The 12,532-nt window shown below is 43.2% G+C and overlaps 1 protein-coding gene across 7 annotated transcripts in view; it reads right to left on the bottom strand.

Annotated features, from left to right (window-relative positions):
• Positions 1-12,532, bottom strand: part of WWOX (WW domain containing oxidoreductase) — a 934,084-nt gene that overhangs the window by 450,912 nt on the left and 470,640 nt on the right. Inside the window, exon 9 of one of the 7 annotated variants that reach the window (XM_044760887.2) lies at positions 10,597-10,982. The exons of the other annotated variants lie outside the window; for them this stretch is intronic. Coding sequence (XP_044616822.1) covers positions 10,974-10,982 — 9 coding nt within the window. The 3' untranslated portion in view covers positions 10,597-10,973. Of the gene's footprint in view, positions 1-10,596; positions 10,983-12,532 lie in introns of those variants that run through there. 7 annotated transcript variants of the gene reach the window in all.

The raw sequence follows: 12,532 nt of genomic DNA, 5'->3' as shown, positions 1-12,532 counted from the left end.
CAGTTACAATTCATGTTCAAAGATTTTTCCCTTTCTTATTTTTTTAATAAAGTATTTAAAAACAAGGTAGGCTTATGGGGCAGAAGGCAAGAAGATAAAGGCTGCTGGCAGAGGACAGAAGCTACTGCTCAAGATAGTAAGAGTGACTGTTAAGTTCTCTGTGGCTGCATTGCTATTTCAAACCTCATTGATTATGGAAAGCCTACTCATAACTGTAATTTGTGAGATTTTCTTCAATTTTAGACAACTTGAGAGTAAGACATCAGCAAACTTATTCTTCAAATTTGTGATGGCTCCTCTTTCAGAAAAGATGAACCCGTTGAAAGTAGTTGGTTGGGAAATGCTTCCTCTCCCCTCACATGGATGCCGTGTTTTTCCCTCTGCCATTTGTGTTCTCCTCATCCATCCAAGAGAACACCTCTCTGGGCCAAAGCAAAGAGGGCTGTTGGATTTTATTTCCAAACATTTCAATTGTAAATCAATCGTTTAGCAAAATTCAATGAAGTTCACAATATTTCCCTTTGAGTCAGCTCCCAGCGAGAATTCCAGAAGTCTTGGGGGCAAAATTTCAAGCAGACTCTTGCAGGTTTTAGTAAACTTCTCCAAGCTAGTATTTTCCATGTTTCTGATTTTATGTGCTCAGTAATACACCCTCATAACTCAAATGGGATGAACCAATTAAACATTTCCCTGTAGTCTAAAATAGCTGCTCTTGGCATGTTTTTTGCATGGCACAAACCTCTGCGGGAGGATACGATAGAAATCTTGCACTATTTAAATATAGAATTGGGACATCAAAGAAAGGGTTGTATTGAAATAACATGGATAATTAAGGAAGTGGAGAACAGTAATAACTGATTTACATAAAATGCTAATGAGTCTCTTGACTTGTTTGGCAATTTGCACTTTAGGCTTGGTAACTGTGGCTCCAAATTTATGATCTAATTTTTATTTTAATATTTTCTTTTAGCAAGTTGTAACCAACACTAATGGGCGCCTGCCAATGTCTAACTTCTTCTCCCTTCAACCACCCAGAAGCTTCTCTCCCGAGTCAAGCACGCTGGGCTGGGGGATGTGACTGGTCCGGGAGCTTCCTGGACGCCCTGTTTTAGTTGGGTTTCCTTCGACGTGATGGTGTTGGAGTCGTCACAGGTGATCAGTGCTGTTCAAAATATTCACAGCTGGCTGAGTTGGGTTGGCAAACAGACATGGTGTTACAGAGGCAAAGGGATGCCTTATACAGCCTGCTTCTTGCTATTCAGAGGGAGAGAGTAGAGCAAGGCACCCTCTTGTCCTGGGTTAGCGCTTATTTCGCACCATTCTCTGGTGCTTTTCCCTTCTGAGGAGAAATTATGTGCTCTGAAAATTCCTGTTTTATTGTGCTCTTCCACTACTCTTGCCTCACAGGGCCACAGCCTCCCGTGAATGCGAATGAGGGCTTGAGCTGCTCCTTCAGGACACGTCTGTGCGTTGACCTTCAGCATACCCTATTTCCCTCCGAGCCCTCTAAGCATGATCCATTGCTTTCTCAGGCCATTCCCCCTTCACCCCATTGATGGGTTTCAAAGCTAGTTAAATTTCCATGTCCTGACGCGCTGCAGTGGTGACCAGGGCTCTGCCTTGCTCTCTTATGGATTGCACAAGGTCACCGCTGGGGAGAGGAGGGAGGCAGGCGGAGCATTTATCAGGATGTATTGCTTTACTTTTTCTATCCATCACCAAGGCGATGATTCTATTTTAGTGAAAATCCATTGAACTCCGATCAAGTCAGATGGCTGTTATCATTGGAAACTCAAGAGCTGTCAGGCCATAATCAGTACAAATGCGGGACCCCGAAATGGGGGGCTCTGGGCCCGTGATGGTCTTCTGGGGATCTTTTCAGTCATTCTTGTTTTTAAAATTTCACCTGATCATTTTATTTTAAGTATCTTTTCAGCTGTTCTGTTTGCAAGGGACAAAATCCATTTATGCAAGGTAGACTGAACCGATTACAGGCAATTTAGGCATAGTTTGGAGACACAGTGGTTTCTCTGGCCACGCTACACTGCTCACTATGCTCCTAATAACCTGGCAACCTGTCAAAATACCAGCGCCCACCTGAATAATCCCAGAAACCTGAATATAAGGAGTATACACACGCATTCCAGTCTTAGTCAAAATCATCGAACTATAACTACACTGCTTTGTGGTCTCTTCAATATATAAATTTTCAGATCTCCACACTTGGCTACAGAATACAATGTTAACAAGCACTTCAGTCTCCCTCGTTGTATTTTTATGATAAATGTCCCTACTTGCATTTGCATGTGTTTGGGAAGATTTTAGGCTACAGTTATCACCTTGAACATGGGGAGAAAAAAGAGAAAGAAAAAGAAATTCCAAAGGTCCATGAAAAATTCTTTTTGGCTTGTCTTCTGGTTATGGATTTAATTAAATCTGACATTTGAATAAAATCATTTCAATATATTTGCTGCCCTGCTGGTATTCTAAACTTGTACTAAAGGGGAGTTGTGAAATAGGATGACAGAATGGTTTTGAATCAGGATCCTGTAGCTCTAAGTGATACTTAACTCTTAACTATCCAAAAGCTCACTATTTTCCCTGTACATGGTCAAGGATCATATTTCTTCTACTGCCCCAGATGAAGGCCCATTCCTGCTGGAGTGGGCTGAGAAGGATCGAAGTTAGGTATCCAAAAGCTTAGGGCCCACGTGTGTTTATCTCACCACTTTTTAAAACGTAGAGCAATCTTTCTATGTATTTTCTACTTTGCAATCCATACCTTTACTCCTTTTTATTAGTGAGGGTAATTGAATATTGACTGTGCATTCTTAAATAAATTTCCATTCTAAATAATAGCAACAATAATAAAGGTAGTTATTTATCGGTCACTTACTGAGAACCAGGCTTTATGCCAAGTACTTTACATACGTTGTCTCGTTTAAAGTGTTAAAACCACCTCTATGTGAGATGGGGACAGCTCCATTCACAGAAGAGGAAACCAGGATCTGAAAGCACCAGCGATTAACCACATAATCACATGATTTAGAAGTGACAGATGTGCGAGAATAATACTGATGCCCACCTTAGAGAGTTGCTGTATTAAATCTGCTAAAGACTGAAAGTACCCATATTAGTTTCCTAGGGTCACAAACCAGGTGGGTTCAGACAACAGAAAATTTCTTGTTTCAGAGTTCAGGAGGCCAGAACAAGGTATGGCGGGGGAAACCATCCCAGGCCTCTCTCTCGGCTTCTGCTGGTTGCCAGCAATCCTGGGTGTTCGTTCCTTGACTTGTAGATGCATCAGTCCAATCTCTGCCGCTATCTTCACATCACCTTCTAATCCAGCATGATCTCCTCTCATCCTGACCTTAGTTACATCTCTAAAGACCCTATTTGCAAATAAAGTTGCATTCTGAGGTCCCAGATAGCCATGAATGGTGGGAGGCGGGGGCACTACTCAGTGAAGTACAGCATCCATTTGGAATCCATGTCTGGGTCTGTCAGGCTCTGAAGCACTTGTACCTAGCCATTATACTACACTCCGCATTGAGAGGGTGACGCGATTTCCAGGCATGGGCGTCTGATTGTTCCCTAAGTTTCTCAGAGGTCAGATCTAATAGTTTTCATAAGGCAAGGTACCCACTCAGCATGTTGTGTCACAATGATCACCATGGTTTTTCTGCATATATCCAGGATAAACTAGCATTGCTGGGAAGGTTGGAAAGGTCGGAAGACACAGATGCACAGAAAAATATCCAAGGATATAACCTCTGATGGAGTGGCTGGCAATTCATCACAAGCTGCCTGACCTGCCTAAACCCTGGTGGGCCTGGTGGGGTTAGACCCAGACCCAGTATGGAAGTGAACCATGGAATTAGGGGCATGCAAGACTCAACTGCACTCCACTGACACAGAGAAGCCCTGACATCAAAGATGGAGTTTCTGGAGGCAACCAGGAGCAAGAATTTTTAATTCTTGGCTATCATTCATTCCTCCTTCCTTCTTCTGAGGGAAAAGAAAAACAAGCCAAATAACAGCTCTAAAATATGGGTGGGGTGCGTGAAGGGAGAAAATGCAACCTTTCCAGAGAATTTGTTCTAATAAAATTCTGCTGATGAAAAAGTAATGGACGCACAAGAAAGAAGTGTAACATGGAGAAAAAACTTTATTTTTCCTTCTCCTTAAGCAAAATCTTATTAGGGATCATTTTGAATAAAGAAGTCTTCTGAGCCACTGAAATAATCAAAATGGGTACCATCTAAGTTAAAAGGATGCCAGAATGCAAATTTCAAGGGGAAACATATTGAAGGAAGAAAAATCAACTGTCCAGTAAATAATATCTAGTTTTTAGCTCAAACTAGAAAAAAATCGAATACTTTTGGAAGGGAAACAAATGACATATTTATGCCAGATATTTTACACTGACTCATTCAGTTCCTTTTCACCTTCCTCCTAGGTCAGAGTTTGCCAGCCTTGGCATTGACATTTAGGGCTGGACTCTTCTCTGTGGTGGGGGTTGTCTCCTGCATTGTAGGATGTTTGCTACCATCCCTGGCCTTGGCTCACTAGATGCCAGTAGCATCTCTACCCTCTAGTTGTGACAACCAAAAACGGCCTCAGACATTGTGAAATGTCCAATATTGCCCCTGGATTCCATTATTCTAGTTGGAGAAGTTGGAAAGCCAAAAAAAGTACTATTCCAGGACTCCCCTGCAGCTACAATTTAGACACAGACCTGTCCCACCAATTGCTAAGTGCTGTCACGTGAGACATGGACAGCAGAAGTGAGGGAAGGCCATATTCCTGCTTCTTTGGGGTTTTTCCTCCTAGCAGGCGAGGGTACGTGCAAAGGAAGTTTTCTGTCTCACTGTTCTGGTGCCAATCTCCCGCTTTCTGGTGGTGGAGATAGAGCTGCATCAGTGGAGGGGGCTTTGGCTTATTCATCTATCTTAGCTCCAGCTGCGGCTTCAGCTCCCTGGAGGGTCACATCTGTATTATTCAGGGAGCCATTCTTAGGGAAGACCAACCTCAAACATCTTCAGCTCTTCCAACAATTTTGTAAGCATCAAATTGCCTTTATTGAATCCTTTCCTGTATTAAGTACATAGAAAGGTTCCCATTTTCTGCATCAATCCCTGATAGAGATAACCCCTTGGGGAGTTTATCAAGTGACTATCATGTGTCTGTCTCATCAGGGAGGCTCAGGCATGCTCTGGAGACACCAATGTCCGGGCTGCTGCACCCACTATTCCTTCTGTTAAGAATGCTCTTCCTTCCTTCCTTCCCCCAAGGCTTATTAGCTTCCCAGGGCGGTCCACCTACAAACACCAATTTAGATTCCAAGGCTCATCTTATGTATGGCCTTCTCAGTGGTAACGTTTCCTCCTCAAATCTCTTCTTTCTCATCTTCATCCACACTTGGCAAAGATAACTACTCCTTTCTCTCTCCCACCTCTCTTGGTACTTTGTCATTGCCCTTATCATATTGAACATTCCAATTGTCTGTCATATGCCTGTCCTAACCAAACTGTAGGATCCTAATTCATTCTTATGCCTCAGTGCCTAGCTCAGGGTAAGAAGACAATGATTGGTGGTTGAATGATGAATGAGTGGAACCTTGTAATATCACTCCTACTTACCTAAGGACATTTTATGTCATGGCCCTTGCCCTCAAAGTCCTTATAGAATATCCAAGGGGAGTCAAGACTAATAGAGGGAGGAAGATCTGTCTAGGAGTATAAGGATTACATTGTGTGGTTTTCATGGCTAGAGTACTTAAGAAGAACTTTGGTCAAAGGCAGAGCAGAGTCCAATGTGATGGAATCAAAGTGCACATCTTAGAGACCAATGAGAAACACCCTTGGACGAGTAGGGAGGGGCAGATTACTGATGCCTTACAGGATGGGCGAATGAGGCTCCATGTGACCTGAGAGAAAGAGACATAGAGCGAAACAAAAGCGAGATTGCTCAAACAAGCTCAGCAGAACAACAGAGCATAGTAATGGTATTCTGATCAATATCCTATTATTTTCATCATTATTACTTTTAATTTTCTACAAAAAAATAGGACCTATAAAAGTATATTTATATTGAGATAATCCATTAAATAACAATGTCAACCTGCCCACGTCTAAACATGGTGTTAAAAGAAACTTATAGCTCTCCTTCTAGAAAAATGGTCTGCTATGAGGAGCAGACACCTAAAATTTAAATGCCAAAGATTCGTAGACAAGTTCACCCATGGATTCTCAGGGAAGCTGCTAGCAAACATATACGGCAGTGTTTTTCTCACCCATTAAACAGAATGAGAAAATTTATACGCAAGGGGCTTTATAAGAGTGGAAGAAACTGAATTCTTTTCAAGATAGATTATGTTTGATTTAAGCCCTGATGTTGTGTTTTAAAAGCTATGGTACTTGTGAGCCTATTTTTAATTAAATATGAGAGCAAACACTTTTGTACTATTTTCCATGGCAGAGGCTGCAGATCTGTGGTGATGGAACTGTGCTGTGGTTCATTTGAGCACCTGCTCCGTCAACCACCAGACGAGCAACACCAAACAAATTGCCCACCTTCTATGATGCCTGAGGACTATTTCCCGAGAGCTTACTGTGCTGGGTGTGGCACTGTGTACTTAACGTAAACCCCCTTCGATGTGACACCATGCCATGAGATCAGCAATATCACTATGTCCATTTTACAGATGGGGAAACTGAGGCACAGAGAGGCCAACTCATGGTCACAGAATTTAGGATTAAAGTCAAGTATGGTTTGACTCTGTAGCTCACACACTTTTCCATTTCAGAGTCCATCACAGACAGCCCCAGACAGACCCACCATGGAGGCATCCTTTGTGTAGAGGGCAAGTCATGCTGGAGCCTGAGCCCCAAAAACTCACCCCACCAGGAGCTGCCTCAATCAAGACCCCCAGTGTTGTGAGATAACAGATTACTTCTTTGTTTCAGATCCATTGAGCCAGGATTTTCTGGGACTGGCAGTGGACAGCATGCCAACTGCTTCACTTTCCACTGGCTACTGGGTGTAGGACTGAAGATGGTAGGGACTGCTGGGGAGGAGGCAGAAAGAGAAAACTATTATTTGAGACATGAATAAATTCAAGAAACAATACACAATGATTCTATATTCAAAACTCCCATGATAATTATGTAAGGGACTTTTAATTCAGCCAGTGGATGGGTTTTAGGGTTAGAGATAATATGAAGACTACCCAACTTCCCTAAAACCCCTTTAAAGTCTCTTTATTATGGAAAAGGCATCAACTGGACGTCAACTCTGTCTTAGGAGAAGCCGTCCTCTGGCTTAAGCCTGCATTTACTGTGGAGCCTCCTTAGGAAGACTTCTTTGGGGGCAACATGTCACGAGAATTAAATGCAAACTTTTATCTCTCCTTTCTAAATCTCCTCCTTTCAATCACTAATCTCTCCAGGAAAGAACACAACCAAACAGTCCCATTAGGTAAGAAGCAGATGGAGCTGATGTAAATCCCCCCGGAATTAATGGGCCTGCTCTTTACTCCACAATGGCCCTTCCCAAGATGACCTTGCCAATCAGCAGATCTTGTTCTGTCTGCATTTTCCAATGACTCGAAGCCCCACTCACAGCTGAAGGAATCTGCTTAAGTTCTCAAATAGGCACCCCCATCCAAAGACTGCAAAGGCTAATTGAAATTTACTGACATATACAGATCTTAAAAATTATTTTTTTAAAAAGACAAATTACAATATTCCAACCTTGCAAAACAGACTATAAGTGTGTTATGAAGTGACCCATTGGTCTGGGATTTGGCTGCCTTGATCTTCAACTCAGGATCCCTCTGTACCCGAGGATGAGGATAAACACTCAGGATAAGCCAGGTGATGGCGCTGTAACCAAGCAACCCCCTAAATCTCAGGGTCTTAAGGCATAATGCAGAAGCACAGTTTATTTCTCCACGTCCCTCTTGGGTCAGTTGAGGGTCTTGTTTTTCTCCTTCCTCCAGGACCCACTGTGACGGGGCAGCTGGTGTCTGGAATACTGCCAGTCAGCACGGCAGAGAGTGTGGCACAGCACACTCTGCACTAGCCTCTTCAAGTTTCTGCCTCAAAGAGACAGACATCACTTCCACCCAGATTCCACTGGCCGAAGCAAGTTGTGCGGCAGAGAAGTACAGTGGTACCATGCGCCCAGACAGAGAACACCGGTAATCGGAAGCAGGCCTACCGATTCTACAATGGGGAAAGAGATGCTGAGGATAAGGGAAAACTTCTCTAGGGTCCCATAGGATGTGCGTATCAGGATGGGGCATAGCCAGATTTCAGCCCACGACTCCAGATGCCCTTATGCCAACTCGGAAACATGTTGCCCCTATCCAGGGCTCACTCCTGCAGTAACCCAGACCATCTAAGAAAATTCCACAAGGCCCTGGCCTCTGCTATCTTTTGTCCCCATCACATTTACCTAATAGATGACCCTACCAATTCCCATTGGCAGCCCTTTGTAGTGTAATGAACAGGATGCAGGCTGATGAATGCAGCCACTGCACAGAAAACGTCAGTTCTTTCATTAAGCAAACCTTCCCAAGTTCATTGTATTGAACCAGGGTTTAGGCTATTAGGCTGACACATGACAGAGCCAATTCTAGTCACATTGTAAGTGCCTATTCAAGTTCGGCAAATTCCGTTTTATGCACACACACACATTTAGAATTGGACTCTCGTTGCCTGCAACTTTTTTTCCCTTGAAATCTATTTTCTTATTTTTAACTGTTAATAATTAAGAAAAATCCCACTTTAACAAGAGAACCTCAACAAGCCTAAGTCAGGGAGAACATAATGGATTGCTACACTGAGTTTCCATTCTGCTGGTTGCCCCATACGCTTGCTCTTCCCAGATGCACCAACACTGATAAACCGTGTTCCTTTGTGAAAGGGAAAAAAAATAAAATATTTGTGCCTGGAGTTCTGACATGGCTGGTTCTTCCTCCTGCTCACATTTTTAAAGGAAAACATTGTTTTACAAGCCTGGAATACCTGCCAATGAAAGGGGAGAGGGCTAGAGGTCTCGTTCCAGGGGATAGGCGTAAGTGAGTGGGGCTGACGGAGGTAGAAGCTCAGGGCATACAGAGTCAGGAGCCCTGGTTGCTTTATTTCCAACCTGCCACTTCCCACATGGGTGGTTGATCTATAACACTCAGGCAGCAGACATGCAGTGGGTGCCTCCTGGGTGGCCTGGCCACAGTGGGTCTCAGGATGTGGACAGGAAGAGTTAGGGTTTGTGGTTAGAGTTAGGGAGAGAGCCAGGCCAACACTCAAATATGCTCAGTGGGATTATGGATCCTGAATTCAACCTCTTTTCTCCATCTCCATTGTTATCACTTAGTCTAAGTCACCATTCCTGCTTTCTTAGACCCCTGGGCTACCTCCAAACTGGTCCTTCAGCTTCCATTCTTCCTTCCTATAGACTGCAACCAAGTCTTTTTAAAAGTATAACTCAAACCATGTCACCTTCTTGCTTACAAACTTTCAAAGGCGTCCATCACAATTAGAATAAAATCCGGACTCCTTACAGTGGCTTCACAATCTGGCATTTGCCTCCTTCTCCAACCTCATTGCCTATCACTGTACCTAGCTCCAACTATAGTGGCTGCTTTCTCTCCTTTGAAAAGGTCAGGCACATTTCCACCCCAGGACCTTTGCACTTGTCATAACTTTAGCTGGAATCTTCTCTGTTGAGATCTTTGCATGGCTGTCATCATTCAGGATTTGGTTCAAATGTCATCTCTGCCACATCTCCTTAAAGCCATCTCTGGCCACATGGCCAATCACTGTCTATTTCCTTACCTTACTTTATTTTCATTTGAAACAATTTTATTTATTTGTTTCTTATTAGTTCCCCCCTACCACTTAAATGCAAGCTCCATGAAAGAGGAGATTTTGTCTAATTTACCTGAGTTTCTCCCAATGCTGGAACAATGCTTGACACAAAGTAGGGAATAGCAGCCAAAACAACACTAATAATAAAAATAATATTAAGTGTTAATGCTACAGCAATAATAAATATTTCTATCTCCTCATTCTGTAATATCTCTACATATATTAACTCATTTAATCCTCACAACAATCCTATGAGGAAATCGCTATTATTATATTCATTCTAAAGATGGGAAAATGAGGTGCCAATAGATTAGTAACTCACCCAAGGATGCTCAGTTAATATATGGGGAGCCAGGATTCAAACCCAGAGAGTGTGACCCCAAAGTGCTAAGGAGACTCTACACTGTCTCTGGATGCTCAGTATATATTTGCTAAACAGATGAACAAAGAAAGTGTGAAGTAAAAGGAGTGGCTGAGGTCCTCAAGCAATTTGGGATTCAGTTTCCTCAACTATAAAATGAAATTCATAGGCTCATGGTCCTTGCTGCCTACTCCCTCCTTCACCTTGATTTGTGAAGGACCTGCTATGTACCAGGAACTGTTTAAGGGGCTGAGGTCATAGTAATAAACAAAACAAGGAAAAACAGCCCTGCTTTCAGAGAACTCACACTGAGGATGGGGGCAGAAATTGGGAGTTAGGTAAATAAGTAAAATAATAAGCAAATATCAGAAAGGTATTATGAGCAGATCAAGTGAGTCAGTACTTATAATGGTTTTGTAAACACACACACAGGGTCACAAAGGGAACTGCCTAGAAACAGTCGAGTCCCCATGGAATATAGGTTTTCTAGTGTCTCTACAGGATTACCATCGCTGTAGCCAGGGCGCTGAGTATGGTGGGTCCTCCCAGAGGCTCGATAACTGGTTGTGGAATAGAAATGAGACAGCACAGTCATGCAGCAGTAGGAGTTCGGTGTGGGGGTGGTCGGGGGTGGGGGGCTGCTTGCCGTTCTTCAGAAGAGCTTCAAAGTCACAGAACCAGGCCAGGTCTACAGTGAGGTCAGTAGGAACCAAGGTCTTTCCCAACGACAGCCACCATCAGTGTTTCTGCAATACAAAAACGTGCAAGCTCGGAACGCCTGCTGCAAGATGAAGGGAAAAGAAACACTGCAAAGCAAACCGAGGCCTATATCTCCATCAAGCGGTGCGCCGCGGAGTTAACTCGGATCTGTTGCTGTACAACGTGACACCGGGGGGTTAAAACAGCAAAACGAAATAAAACCCAAAAACCTCTGACCTGCCTCAACTTTATTACTCCTGGAAATCCTAACACAGAATTGTCCAGTACTCCCAGATGAGTCAACTGAGGCTCAGGAAAATACTTGAACCTCTTCAAACCCACTAGGATGACTATAATCAAAAAGACACAAGTGTTGGTGAAGATGAGGAGAAACTGGCATCCTCCTACACTGCTGGTGTAATATAAAGTGATGCAGCCCCTAACCGGGGGCTTTGGAAAACAGTCTGGCAGTCCTTCAGAAGCTCAGCACAGAATCACCACATGACCCAGCAATTCCCCTCCTTGGTATATTCCCAAGAGAATGAAAACACACAGTTACACAAAAACTTGTACATAAGTGTTCACAGCAGCATTATTCATAACAGTGAAAAGGCAGAAACATACCAAACGTCCAGCAACTGAGAAACAGATAAAATGTGATAGAGCCATACAATGGAAGACAATTTGGGCATAAAAAGGAATGAAATAATGGTGCACGGTATCACATGGATAAAGCTTGAAAACATTATGCTAAATGGAAGAAGCTAACCCCAAAAGGCCACATCTCATGAGTCCATTTATATGAATTGTCCAGAATAGGTAAATCCATGGAAACAGAAAGCAGATTAGTGGTTGCCAGAGGCTGGGGGTGGAGAATGAGCAGAGATTATTAATTGGTATGGGGTTTCTTTTTGGGGTGATGAAAATGTTCTTGAATTAGTGGTGATGGTTGTACAACTTTGTAAATATACTAAATACCTCTGAATTGTACTCCTTAAAAGGGAGAATATTATAGGGCTGAAATATATCTCAATAAAAAATAATTAAAATGATGAATGGTCACTTCTAAGATTAAATTCCTCCAAGACTCTGGCTTCTATCTTGCTCACCATCTCTTGCTCTTCTGCTGGCTCTCTCAGGTGGAAGCCAGCCGCCACGTTGTGAGCTGTCCTTTAGAAAAGACTATAGCACAAGACCTAACAAACTACAACCAACAAGGAGCCGAGGCCCTCAGCTCAACAACAGCCAAAAACCGGATCCCGCAAGAACCACACGCGTGAGCTTGGGAGCAGACCCTCCCCACTCCAGCCCCAGTCAAAGCCTGTAGCCCCTTGAGTACAGCCTGAGAGAGACGCTGAACCATGCCAGGCTTCTTCATCCACAGAAACAATGATGTGACAAATGTCTGTTGTTTTAAACAACAACAAAAAAATTTAGTTGCCCCAAGTCACCCAACTCTGAAGAGTCCAGAGGCTCATGATGGTCCAGCTGCTCCCTCCATTTGGCCACACTACTGTATTCATCCCTGTGTCCTTGGAATTGGTTCCCAGGGCATGATGCTTGACACATAGTAGGTGCTCAATAAAGTTTTCTAGAA

This window comes from Equus asinus, chromosome 28, assembly GCF_041296235.1.
Source record: "Equus asinus isolate D_3611 breed Donkey chromosome 28, EquAss-T2T_v2, whole genome shotgun sequence".
NCBI classification, from domain to species: domain Eukaryota; kingdom Metazoa; phylum Chordata; class Mammalia; order Perissodactyla; family Equidae; genus Equus; species Equus asinus.
Note: the sequence above shows the minus strand (reverse complement) of the source record. Positions and strands in the feature narration are given on the sequence as shown.